This window comes from Equus asinus, chromosome 5 (genome assembly GCF_041296235.1).
Source record: "Equus asinus isolate D_3611 breed Donkey chromosome 5, EquAss-T2T_v2, whole genome shotgun sequence".
NCBI lineage: Eukaryota > Metazoa > Chordata > Mammalia > Perissodactyla > Equidae > Equus > Equus asinus.
In genome coordinates, this window is record NC_091794.1 from 69745789 (window position 1) to 69759670 (window position 13882).

The 13882-nt window shown below is 54.4% G+C and overlaps 1 protein-coding gene across 1 annotated transcript in view; it reads left to right on the forward strand.

The window, feature by feature from the left end:
- The window catches only part of DHCR24 (24-dehydrocholesterol reductase), a 30907-nt gene extending 17512 nt beyond the window's left edge, over nt 1-13395 (forward strand). The window contains exons 6-9 of the mRNA XM_014844379.3: nt 529-672; nt 10178-10375; nt 10586-10764; nt 11721-13395. Coding sequence (XP_014699865.3) covers nt 529-672; nt 10178-10375; nt 10586-10764; nt 11721-11874 — 675 coding nt within the window. The 3' untranslated portion in view covers nt 11875-13395. The remainder of the gene's footprint in view (nt 1-528; nt 673-10177; nt 10376-10585; nt 10765-11720) is intronic.
- The last annotated feature ends 487 nt before the right edge of the window (nt 13396-13882 follow it).

Sequence of the window (13882 nt, forward strand, 5' to 3'; positions counted from 1 at the left end):
AGTATGTGCAGGATGGTCCCATTTTTATAAATTAGTGTGTATACACAAAAAATAAAACCTAATGAATACACATTGGTTTCAGTAGTCGCCCCTGGAGGGTGAGGCTACAGGGGTCAGTTGGTGCTTCTGGCCACGGGCCCAGGGACACGGCTGACGCTCAGTGTCTGTGTGGAAGGCAGGGAGGCGCTCCCTGCACGGGGCCCTGCTTTGTGGGGACAGCATTTAGCATTTGCGCTTCAGTCCTCTGGTTGAGAAGGAGCAGCAGACTGGACGGGGTCGCTGAGCTCGCTGGACCGGCACGAACCAGCTGTTGGGCCTGGGCACACCACTCAGCGTCTGTGAGCCTCCGCTCTCTGCTGGAGAACCCCCGGTGCCTTCGCCTCACCAGTCCCAGGAGTCCGGAGGCGATAATAGACAGGAAAGAGCTTTGAAAAGGCCAGGAGCGCGAGCAGAAGCTGGATCGCTGTTACACCCTGGGGACATTTGGGGCTTGTCTGTGGGCTGACACAGTGCCCTCTGTCATTGCAGCTGAATAGCATTGGCAATTACTACAAGCCATGGTTCTTCAAGCACGTGGAGAACTACCTGAAGACAAACCAAGAGGGCCTGGAGTACATTCCCCTGAGACACTACTACCACCGGCACACACGTAGCATCTTCTGGGAGCTCCAGGTGAGGCTCGGATTCCCCGTATCCTGGCTCCTCCAGGCCAGCCGGGTGGGGAACCAGGGTGGTGAACATTGTAGCCACAGTCTCTCCCTGAGGGGAGAAGAGTGGCTGTGTCCTGGGGAACCAGACCACCTTCACTTCAAGCCGCAGGCTCTCACGGAGACTCTGCTCCATGCCGGGGAGGGGCTGCTGGGCCGGGCGCTCTGGGGAGCACACACCTGTTCCGTCCTTGAGGAACTGTAGCCTAGCCGAGCAGACAGACTCCAGCGCAAGGAGGAGAAGAGGAAGTGGCTAGTCCTGTCTAGGGTGGAGGTAGCCATCAAGCTTGGCCTTGACCGGTGAGCAAGAATGTGCTCTCCTGTGGAGGGATGGGGAGCAGTGACGTTTTAAATCGAGGCGTCAGGGAAGGCCTCTCAGGAGGTGACCTATGAGCAGGGACCTGAACATGCAGAAGGTCAGCCTGCAGCATCTGGGGAAGAGTGCCCCAGGCAGCGGGAGGCCAGCGCACGGTCCTCAGAGGGGCTTCGTGGGTTGTTTATTTCTCATTTTTTTTTTTATTAAAGTGAAATCATGCAACATGAAATTAATCATTTTAAAGTATACCATTCAGTGGCGTTTAGTGCATTCATGGTATTGTGCAAGTACCACCTCTACCTCTTCCAGAATATTCTCATCACCACCAAGGGAAACCTGTATCCATTAACCAGTTACTCCCCGTTACCCCTTCGCCAGCCTCTGGCAACCATCAGTCTGTGTTCTGCCTCTAGATTTAGCTATTCTAGATATTTCATATAAATGTGGTCGGACAATATGTGGCCTTTTTTGTCTGGCTTCTTTCACTTAACATAATGTTTTCAAGGTTCATCTATGTCATCATATGCGTTAGTACATCGTTCCTTTTCATGGCTGAATAATACTCCATTGTATGGATATACCACAATTTGATTTTTCCACTCATCTGCTAATGGACATTTGGGTTGTTTCCACCTATTGGCATTGTGAGTAATGCTGCTATGAACATTCGTGTAAAGTATTTATTTGAGTACAGGCTTCAACTCTTTGAGGTATATGTCTAGGAGTGGAATTGCTGGGTCATATGGTAACTCGACATCCAACTTATTGAGAAACTGCCAAACTGTTTTGCACAGCAGCCAGTTTATTCTCCCAACAGTGGTGTATGAGGGTTATATTTTCTCTGTATCCTCACCCACACTTGTTATCATCTGGGTTGTTTTTATTTTTTTAAAGATTGGCACCTGAGCTAATTGCAAATCTTCTCGTTTTTCTTCTTCGTCTTCTTCTCCCCAGAGCCCCCCAGTACATAGTTATATATTCTAGCTGTAGATCCTTCTAGTTCTTCTATGTGGGACACTGTCTCAGCATGTCCTGATGTGCGGTGCTAGGACTGCGCCCAGGATCCAAACTGGCGAAACCCTGGGCCACCGAACAGAGCACGCAAACTTAACCACTCGGCCCCGGGGCCAGCCCCTCTGGGTTTTGATTATAGCCATCCTAGTGGGTGTGATGTGGAATCTCACTGTGATTTGATTTGCATTTTCCTAATGACTAATGATATTGAGCATCCTTTCGCGTGCTTGTTGGCCATTTGAGTATTTTTTTGGAGATGTCTCTATTCAGATCCTTTGCCCATTTTTAATTGGCTTGTTGGTCTTTGTTGCTGAGTCGTAAGAGTTTGTATGTTCTGGATATTAGACCCTTATCAGGTACATAATTTACTAATATTTTCTCCCATTCTGTAGGTTGTCTTTTCACTTTCTTGATTATGTCTTTTGATGCACAAAAGTTTTTACTTTGGATGAAGTCCAGTTTCTCCTTTCTTCTTTTGCTCATGCTTTTAGGTCATATCTGAGAATCCATTGCCAAACCAAGGTCAGGAAGATTTATCCCCGTTTTCTTCTAAGAGCTTTATTGTTGGAGCTCTTCTCTTTAGGCTACTGATCCATTTGGAGTTCGGTTTTGCTTATGGTGTGAGGTGGGGTCCGACTCCATTCTTTTGCATGTAGTTATCCACTTGTCACAGCACGGTTGCGTGTTTTTGAAAAACGGCATGGATCTCAAAAAAGAGCCTGGATCATGTGGGTCCTTGTAAGTCAAGGAAGGACTTTATATTTTACTCTAGTGTGATAGGAAACCAGCGGAGGGCTTTGCACGGAAAAGTGACATGACCTGATTTTTGTTTTAAAAGAGTAGCTTTGACAGCTAGATGGAGAGTAGATGGGGTTGGAGGTGGGCAAGAGTAGGAGAAAGAAGATTTCTGTCGTGCAGAGGGTAGCAGAGGAGAAGGAGAAAAGCATCGGATCTGGGAGATACTCTGAAGGGTGAACTGACCAACAGGGTTTCTGGACACACTGGCCGTAGGCATGATGCCAAGGTTAGGGGCCCAAGCTGCTGGATGACCGGAGGTGCCGTCCACTGCCATGGGCACCATGGGGAAGGGTCTGGGAAGGGAAATCAGGAGTTCGGTCTGGGCCACGTCAGTGTGAGGTGCCTTCAGACGTCCAGGTGGGCCGCCGAGGAGGCAGCTGGCTGCATGTGCCAGGACTTCAGGGCAGAGGTCGAAGTTCCACGTATCAGTGTGGTATCATCAGCAGAGAAATGTTTACAGCCACGGATTAGGTGAGTGAAGGAGGATAAAGTCCCAGAGCCAAGCCCCGGGGGCCCCCCACACATGAGGGGAGGAGGAGCCAGCCTCAGAGAGAAGGTGCCCTCAGTCAGGGGGAGGAGAGAGCCCGGGGGAACTGGCACCTGGGAAGGCAGTGTGTCAGGAAGGAGGGTGAACCACTATGTTGAATGCCCCTGAGTGAGAGGAAGACAGAGAATCCACCTCTGGTCTTAGCCGGGGAAGGTCACTGCTGACCTTGAGCGATAAAGTGAGAGCCTGACCAGTGGGTTGAAGAGAGAATGCAGACAAGGAAATGGGGATGGTGAAAAAGGAAATCTGAGAAGGCTTCAGATAAAGGGAAGCAGAGAAAGAGGGTGGTAGCTGGAGAGGGACGTAGGATCAAGAGAAGATATTTTGTGTGATTGTTTTAAGAACGGACTACCGCAGGTCGCTGTGCTGATGGCAGCACGCCCGAGGGGAGGGAGAATGACCGAGCAGGAAGAGGGCATGTTTGTAGGTCAGCCTTGAGGAGGGGATGGATCCTGGGCTCAGAAGGAGAGCTTGCCTTTTGATGGAGCGTGGAAAGTTCGCCCATTGGACAGGGAGGCAGTGTAGGTGGGTACCGTTTCTACAAATGGGAGGTCATTTGGTGGTGGGAGGGTGTGGGAGTTCTCTTCCAGTTGCTTCTATTTTCTCAATGGAACAGGAAGCAAGGATGTCAGCCACGGTGAGGGGGCGGGGGTGCTGAAGTTGCGAGGAGAGAGATGTGAAATTGTCCCTTGGAGGGTGGGAAGTGAGTTAACTGGGGAAGTGTAGGACTGCCAGGCGGCCCTGGGCCCGCCGAGGAGTCAAGATTATGAATTTACAGCGAGACAGGCCTGGTGCGCGTGGGTTCTCACATGTCCGGCCGTGTGGGCGAAATTCACATCTAACCACGGTTGAGGATCTGCAGATGGATGTGACGCGTGGGCAAGGCTGGAGAGGCCAGGGTGTGATCGTGAGGAAGTCTGAGCCAGCCAAGGAGGGGAGTGGGGGGGGGGGGGCTCCCAGGGCTGACGAGGGGCTGATGGGGTGGCTCGGGTGCCCCAGTTGGGGTGAAGAATTGAAGTCGGGTCTTAGAGAGCGGGAGCTGGGAGCAGCATTTGATGGTCAGAGGGTGAATGATTGGACTAGAAACGATGCAGACAAAGAACATAGACAATTTGACAACGTCTGGAGGTCAGCAAACTTTCTTTAAGGGCCAAGTAGCAAATGTTTTAGGCTCTGCAGGTCATATGTCCTGTGATAGCTACTCAGCTCTGCCCCTGGGGTGCAGAAGCAGCCACGGTAACACGTACACGGTAGGCATGCTGGGCTCCAGTAAAACTACGCGCAAAACAGGCAGGGGCCGGACGTGGCCAGTAGACTGGACCCCCACGGGCTATAGTTTGCCATCCTCCCGCTCTGGGGTTTCACACAAGAGTCAGTGGCTGAGGTGGGAGGCACAAAGAGGGAGGCCAGGGTGTGGGAAAGGTCATCGCTGTGGTGGTTAAAATCACCAAGGTCAGTGCCGAAGAAGCTGACAGTGATTGGAGCTGGAGCGGAAGGATGGGGCTGCAGGTGGTGGGCCTGGCTTCAAAGTTGCTGAGGGTTTTTAGAGAAGGGGAGGAACAGAAGCAGTAACGAGGGGTCGGGGGAACCCACCTCCCCTCTGTCTGTCCTCGAGGGTCGTGGGAGAGAGAATGATACCACTTCAGAGGGCTGCAAGGGACCAGCCAGGGTCCGGCGAAGAAGATGGAGAGGAAAAGGATGCTCAGAGGAGATACTGAGGATGGAGGGGGTTTGCTGATGTCAGACCATGAGAGCACAAGGGAGGGGCTGGGAGATCAGGGGACAGAGGCAGATGGGGTCAGACTAAGAGAGCTTGCATTGCTCTAACAGGTTAAGGGTGCTGTCAGTGGGGCACCTGGGAGTCCACGGTGACCAAGATAAATGGGGATGTCGGGCAGGAAGGACTCACAGGGCTGGTCTCCTAGGAGGAGGTGAGGGTCAGTTCTAATCGTGGGCTAGGTCTCTCAGCAGGATGTGACGGGCGGTGGTGAGGGGTCCGAGGAGTGGGGAGCAGAGGGTTCTGCCAGGCCCAGGAGCTCTGGGGCTCCCGCAGCCCCATTAGTCCTACGCTGGGCAGTGTCAAGGCCCAGAGCAGCTGGGGGAGTTTTGCCAAAGGCAGAAGACACCAAGAGTCCTTCTTCCTCCCTGCCAAAAGCAGCGTTAAGGTGGTGGGAGGCGTGGTTTTGTCAAGAGCAGGAATGTTGAAGAAACAAGAAAAGAAGGCAGAGGCAGGAGCATCAGAAGGGGGCCTCGGGCGTTCGCTGCCATCGGTCCTTCTGCGTTAGTTCCTGTGCCGAGCACTTTCCACGCATTGTCTCAATCTTCCTGACAACCCTGTGAGGGGAGGGCGTAGTGTTGTTTCCATTTTACAGATGAGGGGCCTGAGGTTTAGGTTATCCGAAGTGACACAACTCAGTGACAGAGAGGGTGTATTCGTTCTCTATTGCTGTGCAGCCAGTTAACCCAAAACTTAGAGGATTGAAGCCACTGACATCTATCGGCTCAGTTTCCGAGGGTCAGGGCTGCAGTCAAGTGTTGGCTGGGGCTGGAGGATCCGATTTCCAGAAGGCTCCCTCACAGGGCTATTGACAAGAGGCTTGATTCCTCGCCACCTGGGCTGCTCGGGTGTCTTCAAGGGCAGCTGGCTTCTCCCAGAGCGAGCCAGAGCCAGCCGAGAGAGAGAGACCAAGGAGAGTCCTCAGGGCCTTTTGTGACCCGACTCGTCACACCCGCCACTCCCGCCACATTCTGTTGGTTAGAAAGGTCGCCAAGTCCAGCCCGCCCTCAAGGAGAGGGGAATTAAGCTCCACCTCTTGAAGAAAGAAGTGAAGGATTTCTGGACAGCTTTTAAAACCACAGAGCTAGGATTCAAAATGAGGTTTGCCTTATATTTTTGTGCTGTTAAACACTGGCCTGCACTTCCTGAAGTTAAAGGAAGGATCTGGAAGGATGGGTGTGCTATGCCTGGGACTTGCACACGCGAAGTTTGTTAGGAAGAACTCTGGGATCTTCAGCTGTGAGTGAAAAGGGAGGCAGGGCCAGCGGGAGGGAGAAGTGGAGCTTTGATGCAATTATAACAAAGGCCTCAGCTGACCCAGAGGGGGCTCGGGCTGGGCAGGCCTCAGAGTTGTCCCACCTTGGGGCCTGGGGGCTAGGACTTTATACGCGCCGCCCCGCACCCCCCCCCCACCCCAACCAGAATTGGACTGCCCTTGAAGAAATGGCATGACCTGGGAGGAGGCAGCACCCTTCAGCCAAGGACAGTTCCCTGGAGGTGGCTTCGCTGTGAGTGTCAGCCGCTAGCACTCCCACAGCTGGGGGGATGGGTGCCTCCCTGGAGGAGGCATCTGGGCGGCCATCACAGCACCCACTATAGTGGAACTGGAGAAGCCAAGACCCTTCTAGACAGAAGGAGTAATAAACAATTTCAAGCACTTGCCTTTTGCCCCCTTCCCCCGGGTTAACTCCTTCTCCTCCCACTGGCAGCACCCCCGGGTTCCTCCCTGCCCATTTAGGCCATTTAAGGAGCCAAATGTGGCCTGGCCTGGCCTGGCGTGGGTGCTGAACCCCTTAAGAAGCCACATTCTAGACGATCAGTCCATTCCTGTCACACCTGGGCCATGCTGGGCTGGTCCAGTCCCTTCCCCTCACCCAGCTTGACCAGTCAGCCTTACTTGGGGTCTGGGCCACTTACATAATTTGTAGGGCCCAGTGCAAAAAACAGGGAAAAAGTGCCATCAAAGGTACTAAATTATAAAGCTTTTTCCTTTCTTCCGTGGGCTCTCATCATAAATATTTGCTATTTAATGTTGTTCTAAGTAAAGAAAAATTAAAAATTTAAATTATTAGCATGAATTTTACTGTTCATCTTTTACATACAATTTAAGAGCATCTAACTCTTCATGGATATGCATTTCGTCCTTAATGGAACAGAAGTGCTGCACAATTTACTTCCCTTGATAACGTGCGCATTCTACCAGCCTCTGCCGCAGCTTGCGGTGAGGAAGGAAGGGCTGCAAAGGAAAGGGCCTGGGTGGCCCCGTCTCTCCCTTCCCTTTTGTGTCCTCATTTCTGGCCGGCGTAAGTGGCCAACTCAGGGAAGTGGCACCAGGAAGGAAGGATACAGAGGTCTGTGGTGGTTCAGGTTCTTACCACGCCGTTGCCACAGGGCCTGCCTCTGGGGTTTGGGGTCCTGGCTCAGGCCAGCCCCTTGGGCCTGTAGTGTGCCCTGCAGCCCAGAAGACAGAAGAGGCCAATAGTAGAGGCTGGACACAGGTAAAGGTCAAGGTCAGCTGGAGAGCAGGGGGCCCAGGAGAGGCGGGCCTGCGGGAGGGACCCTGGAGTGACCGACCGTGGTGTGCTGGCGAGAGAGGACCAGGAGAGAAGCCAGGGACCTGGACCCGAGGTCACTCAGAGGCCAAAGGATGAAGGATGGGGTAGACGGAGGTGGGAAGGGGGAAGGGCGGGCACAGTCTTCGAAACTTGAACTTTCTGAGGTCCATACTTTGGAAAAGGAGTGGTTCCAGCTGATACTTTTGGTTAACAGTGGACTATTTTTAGGGGAAAATATGCAAATGTCTTTTAGACATAAGAAAGGTGATGCAGACTCACGCAGAATTTAAAAAGGACTAGCAAAACGAGAGGACAGGAGTAGGAGTCTGGTGTCTCAGCTGTCAGCTTGACGGAGATACAGAGCTCTGATAACGCTGCGGGCGAGGGGTGGGAACAGCGCGCTCCTACCTGGCTCCACAGGGTGTAAGGTAGCGCAAGCTCTTGAAATAGTATCCATCAAAATTGCACATGGTTTGAACCAGAATTTTCCACTTACAGGAATTTATCTTCAGATAAATGTACGTATAAATGGGCAAAGACTTATGTGCAAAGGACGTTCATTAGGATAGTCTGGAAATAATCTAAATGCCCGTCAGTGCAGAACCATTAAATAAATTAGGGTACATCCATACGGGAGAGCAGAGGTCAGCAAACAGCCCGTGCAGCGCCAGATTATAGCTTAGGATTTTGGACCATGAGGTCTCTGGGAGCAACTCTGCCCTGTAGCCTGAAAGCAGCCAGAGACAATGTGTGAATGAGTGGGTTTGGATATATTCCAATAAAACTTTATTTACAGAGCCAGAGGGTGCAGGAGCCGTGGTTGGCAGGTCCCTGCTGTCCAGGTCAGGCATCCAGGGCAGAGAATGTGGTCATGCTCCGTGTGCTGTGATGAGCAGAGCCGGTTAGATGCCACCGTTTGTGAGTTGTTGTTATTTTCAGGCCCATCTGCTTGTCTGTGCATCAAGTGCCTCTAGAAGGTACACACAATTCCTGACAGTGGGTGCCTTTGGGGAGGGGGTAGAGCTCGGGGCTGGGGGGGAATGAAGTGGGGTCAGGGCTGGGAGGGAAGCGGGGCCACAGAGGTGAGAGGAGGCTTACCATTTGGATTGTTGGGGTTTCTGCTATGGGAACGTGTGGCTTTTCCAAAATCAGCCAAGGGATCAATACAGGCACACTATGTATTGTGCTCCTGTGTGTGCCAGGCATTGGCATGGGTGCCAGGATCTAACAGCAGGGAGCAGACAGCCTGCTCCTTGCTGGGCAAGAGTGATAGCTCCAAAGCTTAGCTTGGTGGCTTCTTTGGGAAGCTGCCCTGACCCCTAGTCTGATGTGGACCCTTTTATGAGCTGCCTCTGCATCTCCTCCTGCACTGGAGTCCTGTGGCCTGTCCCTTGCACACCTGGGGACAGGGGCCATGTGTCAGGTTATCTTGGTATCCCCAGCACCCAGCACAGAACCTGGGACCTAACCTCGCAGGCACCTAGTAGCTGTCTAATGAAGAAAGACTGTGCTTGGCTTCAAGGGCCCAGGAGCTGTGAGAACGGGGTAGCAGGTGCACTGGTAACCCTCAGGAGGACGGCAGACGGAGCAGGGAGAAAAGTCGTGAGCCGGGGGAGGATGAGGCGGGCAGGCAGGACTGCCTGCAGGAGCCCTAGAGGAGCTCAGTGGGGGGCAGGACTGCCAGCGGGGGCCCTGGAGGAGCTGAGGCGGGGGGGCAGGACTGCAGCAGGGGCCCTAGAGGAGCTCAGTCGGGGGCAGGACTGCCAGCAGGGACCCTGGAGGAGGAAGGTGGAGGTTGGGGGGCAGGCAGGTGGCACTGTGAGGGCCAAAGGAAGAGGAGGCTGGTGCTGCCTGGGGGCAGAGGTCGCCGTCAAGCTTGGCCTAGAAAGGTGAGCCAGAATTTGCTGTTGTGCATATGGAGGGACGGGGGGCAGCGATATTTTCAACAGGGGGTCAGGGAAGGCCTCTCAGGAGATGCCGTAAACCAGTGAGCCCACTCTAGGGAGAGCCATCCCTAGCTGTGTGACCTTATGGAAACTGCTTAGGCTCTCTGAGTATCCCTCTTCTCATTCAGCAGCGTTTATTGGAATGCCTGCTCCGTGCCAGCCACACTGACCTCAACGACTAGAACAGCAATTACAGCGATTTTATTATTTTGCTTCAGCCGCTGGGCTGAGTGCCTTCCATTTGGTATCTCATTATTCTCACAGGTCCCGTTTTACAGATAAGAAATCTAAGCTCAGAGAAGTCAAGTAACTAGCCCAAGGTCATCACCGCTGGTAAAAACACCAGAGCTGAGAATCAAACCCAGATCTGACTGAGTACAGTCCTGGGGGCCACCTGCCCCTCCAAATAGCAGGAGTGTTCCCGGTCATACTTGCGCTGAGACTGGGCGAGGCCGCCCCAGCACATGGACACACTCAGCCCTTGTCGCCTCCTTCTCCCCGACCCTCTGTCTCTCAGGACATCATCCCCTTCGGCAACAACCCCGTCTTCCGCTACTTCTTTGGCTGGATGGTGCCTCCCAAGATCTCCCTCCTGAAGCTGACCCAGGGCGAGACTCTGCGCAAGCTGTACGAGCAGCACCACGTGGTGCAGGACATGCTGGTGCCCATGAAGTGCCTGCAGCAGGCCCTGCACACCTTCCAAAACGACATCCACGTGAGCCAGGGCCAGGCCGGGTCCTCTGGTGTGGTGGGGGGTGCTCTCGGCCGGGGCTTAGCAGGTGGGCTGAGGCTTCGAGCAGCAAGGAGAGGGTCCCTGGAGACGCTGCCAAGCCTCCCTGTGGCTAGGAAGGAGTGGGCTGAGCCGCCCATGAGCCTGTCCCCTGTGGGAGAAAAAGCACCAACACCCCCTCCCTGGTCCACCCAGGTCTACCCCATCTGGCTGTGCCCGTTCATCCTGCCCAGCCAGCCGGGCCTGGTGCACCCCAAGGGGGACGAGACCGAACTCTACATCGACATTGGAGCGTATGGGGAGCCGCGCGTGAAACACTTTGAAGCCAGGTCCTGCATGAGGCAGCTGGAGAAGTTCGTGCGAAGCGTGCATGGGTGAGTGACCCAGGCTGTGCGCGGTCCCTCTGCCGCCAGCGCCAGGACACTGCTCCAGGGGAAGCAGAGAAGGGCCAAGGCGGCCAGCTCCAGAGCCACACCAGCTGGTCGCTAGGGCCTGTGTAGCTGGGGCAGCCTCTGATTCGGGCAGTGCCTTGTGAAAGATGGTGAGGAGGCAGAATGCAGGACTTCCTGCCTCTCGTCTTCCTGCGTCCCCCTCCCCCAGCGAACACACACACGTCCCACCAGCTGCTCCCCCCTGGGCAGATGAGGGGGGCGGTTTTAGATATGGTCAGGGGCTGCCGCTCCAGGTTGGAAGACCAAAGCTGAGGAGGGAGGGGTTCATGACTGTGACAGCCACACAGAGACCCAGGGCGGACTAAGAGGGCCTGGCCTAGCCGGTGATGGACACACCATGGACAAGTCTCAGAATAATTATTAGCCGGGAGACAGGAGTGCTGTACGATTTCATTTCTATAAACTTCCAGAATCAGTGGTGACAGAAAGCAGATCGGCCCAGAGTGCTGGAGGGTGGTGCATAAGGCAGGGGCGCGAGGAAGGTTTTGAGGGTGCTGGGTATGGTCATTCGTTACCTGGGCTGAGGGGATGGCTTCAAGGTTGTATACACACGTCAGACTCGGCACACTGTGCACTTGAAATACGTGCAGTTTATTGAAGGTCAATGAAAAGAAAGCAGCCGGGAGCCCGTCTGGGAGCAGGCAGGTGGTGCACGGAGTGCAGCACGAGGCCGGCAGTCCGAGTGCTACTGCTGACTCTGCTAAGCCACTGAACACCCTGAGCCTGGGTTTCCCATCTGCAGAGTGGGGGCCAGAATTCCTCCACCGCCCACACCACCCTGCACTGCCAAGTGCGCTCTGCACTGCCAAGTGCGCTCCGCACTGGGGACGGCCCTGGCGCCGCTTCCCTGCCTGCTCATGGCCGCCTCTGCCCTGCAGGTTCCAGATGCTCTATGCCGACTGCTACATGAACCGGGAGGAGTTCTGGGAGATGTTTGATGGCTCCCTGTACCACAAGCTGCGCAAGCAGCTCGGTTGCGAGGATGCCTTCCCGGAGGTGTACGACAAGATCTGCAAGGCTGCCAGGCACTGAGCCGGAGCCTGCCAGGAGACCTGTCCCCAGGGCTGGGGAGCGTCTTCCCTTCATGCAAGCTTGGCTGCTCTCCCAGATCCATATTTCAGAAAGAAACCCCTCCAGAAATCCCACCCAGACAGCCCCTACGGCTTGCTCCCAGCTTCTAGGGGCAGCCTAGTGGAGTGGAAAGGACGTGGGACTTGGAGTCAGACAAACCTGAGTTCAGTTCCCAGTTCAGCCACTCAGTAGCTGTGTGCCTCTGGGCAAGTCACTCAACCCTTCTGAGCCCAGCTCTTCATCTGTTGAAAGGGGATAACAGTATCTTCCTGCAGGCTGTCATCATCCAAGTCCGGGGCCTGTCACACTGGAGATGCTGGATGAGCAGGAGCTATCATTGTTGCTGCTCGTTCAGCATCACAGCTGACTGAGTGCTCTGGATTCAGCACTTGAGGCCAAGGAGCCTCCGCGGTACGTCACCTGGGCACAGGTTTGCTGGAATGATGAAGGGGACGCCCCAGAGCTGCACTGCCACTGCTGCAGGCAGCCAGAAGAGCTCTCAGAGGACGGCCTTCCTCTCCGTCCCTGGGTCTCAGGAGGGCACAGGTGGGGCAGGCAGGCCCAAGATGAGCTGTGCCAAAGCCAGGTCCAAAGTTCTCTCTGCCGTCCTTGGTGACGTCCTGCCCCTTCCTCCCTCAACTCAGGCCTGCAGTCTCCCCCACTAGCCATTGCCCAAGTCTACTCAGGACCATGCCCTTGGAGAAGACATTTCAGGGCTGAATCCTGTCCCGGCCTGGGCCTGGGACACCTGCCCAGGTGGAGTGAGTGGTTTCTGCCCTGAATTGGATCCAGAGGACCTGGGCTCATTCTTAGCTCTCCAACCCCTCATGCCTCCTGTCCCCAGAACCCGCTTGGTCGCGGTGGGGGAGCTGTGGATGGCACCATGCAGGGAAATGGAGCCCGCCTTTGTCAGGTCTCATGAGGATTCTCACTATGGGGCTGAAAGAGAAGAGCATCAACTTGATTTCCTGAACCACTCATCCCTTTTTTTGTCGCACTTCCCCTGCCCCAGCTGTAGTTAATTTTAGTGCCTTACAAATCCTAAGCTCAGAGAAAAGTAAGCGCCATTTGCATTGCAGAGGGAAGGGGACCCCCCCAGGTCCTTCCCCACTTAGAAAAGCTTGGCTGTTTATGCAGCTCCATCTTAACAACTGCCCAGCCTCAGCTGAAAACCCAGAACCTGAGAAGGAATTGTGTCATGTAAGGGAAGCCGGAGTTAAGTGAGCTGTGTCAGCAGTGACATTCTGAGAGGGAGCATTGCACCAGGAGTCAGGAGACCTGGTGGCTTTCAGTCCCTGCTCTGTTAACGAGCTGTGCAACCGTGGGCAAGTCACTTGTCTCTCTGAGCTGCATTTCCTCCTCCATCACAAGACCTCCCCCAGGCCCTCCTGCTGTAGAAGTGCATGGCTTCTTAGACACGTGGTTGCAAATCTTGTGAAAAGCTTCATTTGTGTCAGAGGAAAAATAAATGATCCAAGTGGACACTTGGGAGTTGTCTGTCATTTAAGGTCCTTCCTTCAGTCTAAGCCCAGCTCTCATCTCATTTTCAGAAAGGCAGGAAAGTGTCAGCCTTGGCACTTAGGTTGCCGGAATCCTCAGAGTCACGTCTTGACTGACAGAAGCTCCTCCCCGCCCCCCCCTCCCCCCCCGCCCGGGCTTGGCACCTTGCAGGGCGTCCTAGCGTGGTCCTGTGTGCACTGGGCGCAGTCACACACTCAGAAGGCAAAGGGACCACACTGACCCATTTGGCTTCTGTAGAGGGCGTAAGAAAAATAAGAAGAAACCTCCCTCTCGAGCTTGTGTGCAAAGCCTGTGAACCCTGGTATTGGCTCTCACAGCGGGCGTGTGTGCGTCCCCTCAGCGCTAAGCTGATGATCCTACTTGCCGTGGAGAAATGGCTAAGGGAGCAGACTAACCCAGCAGAGAAGGCGCCATCATTTCACCTCAGCCCCTGGCAGTGTGGCCAGGG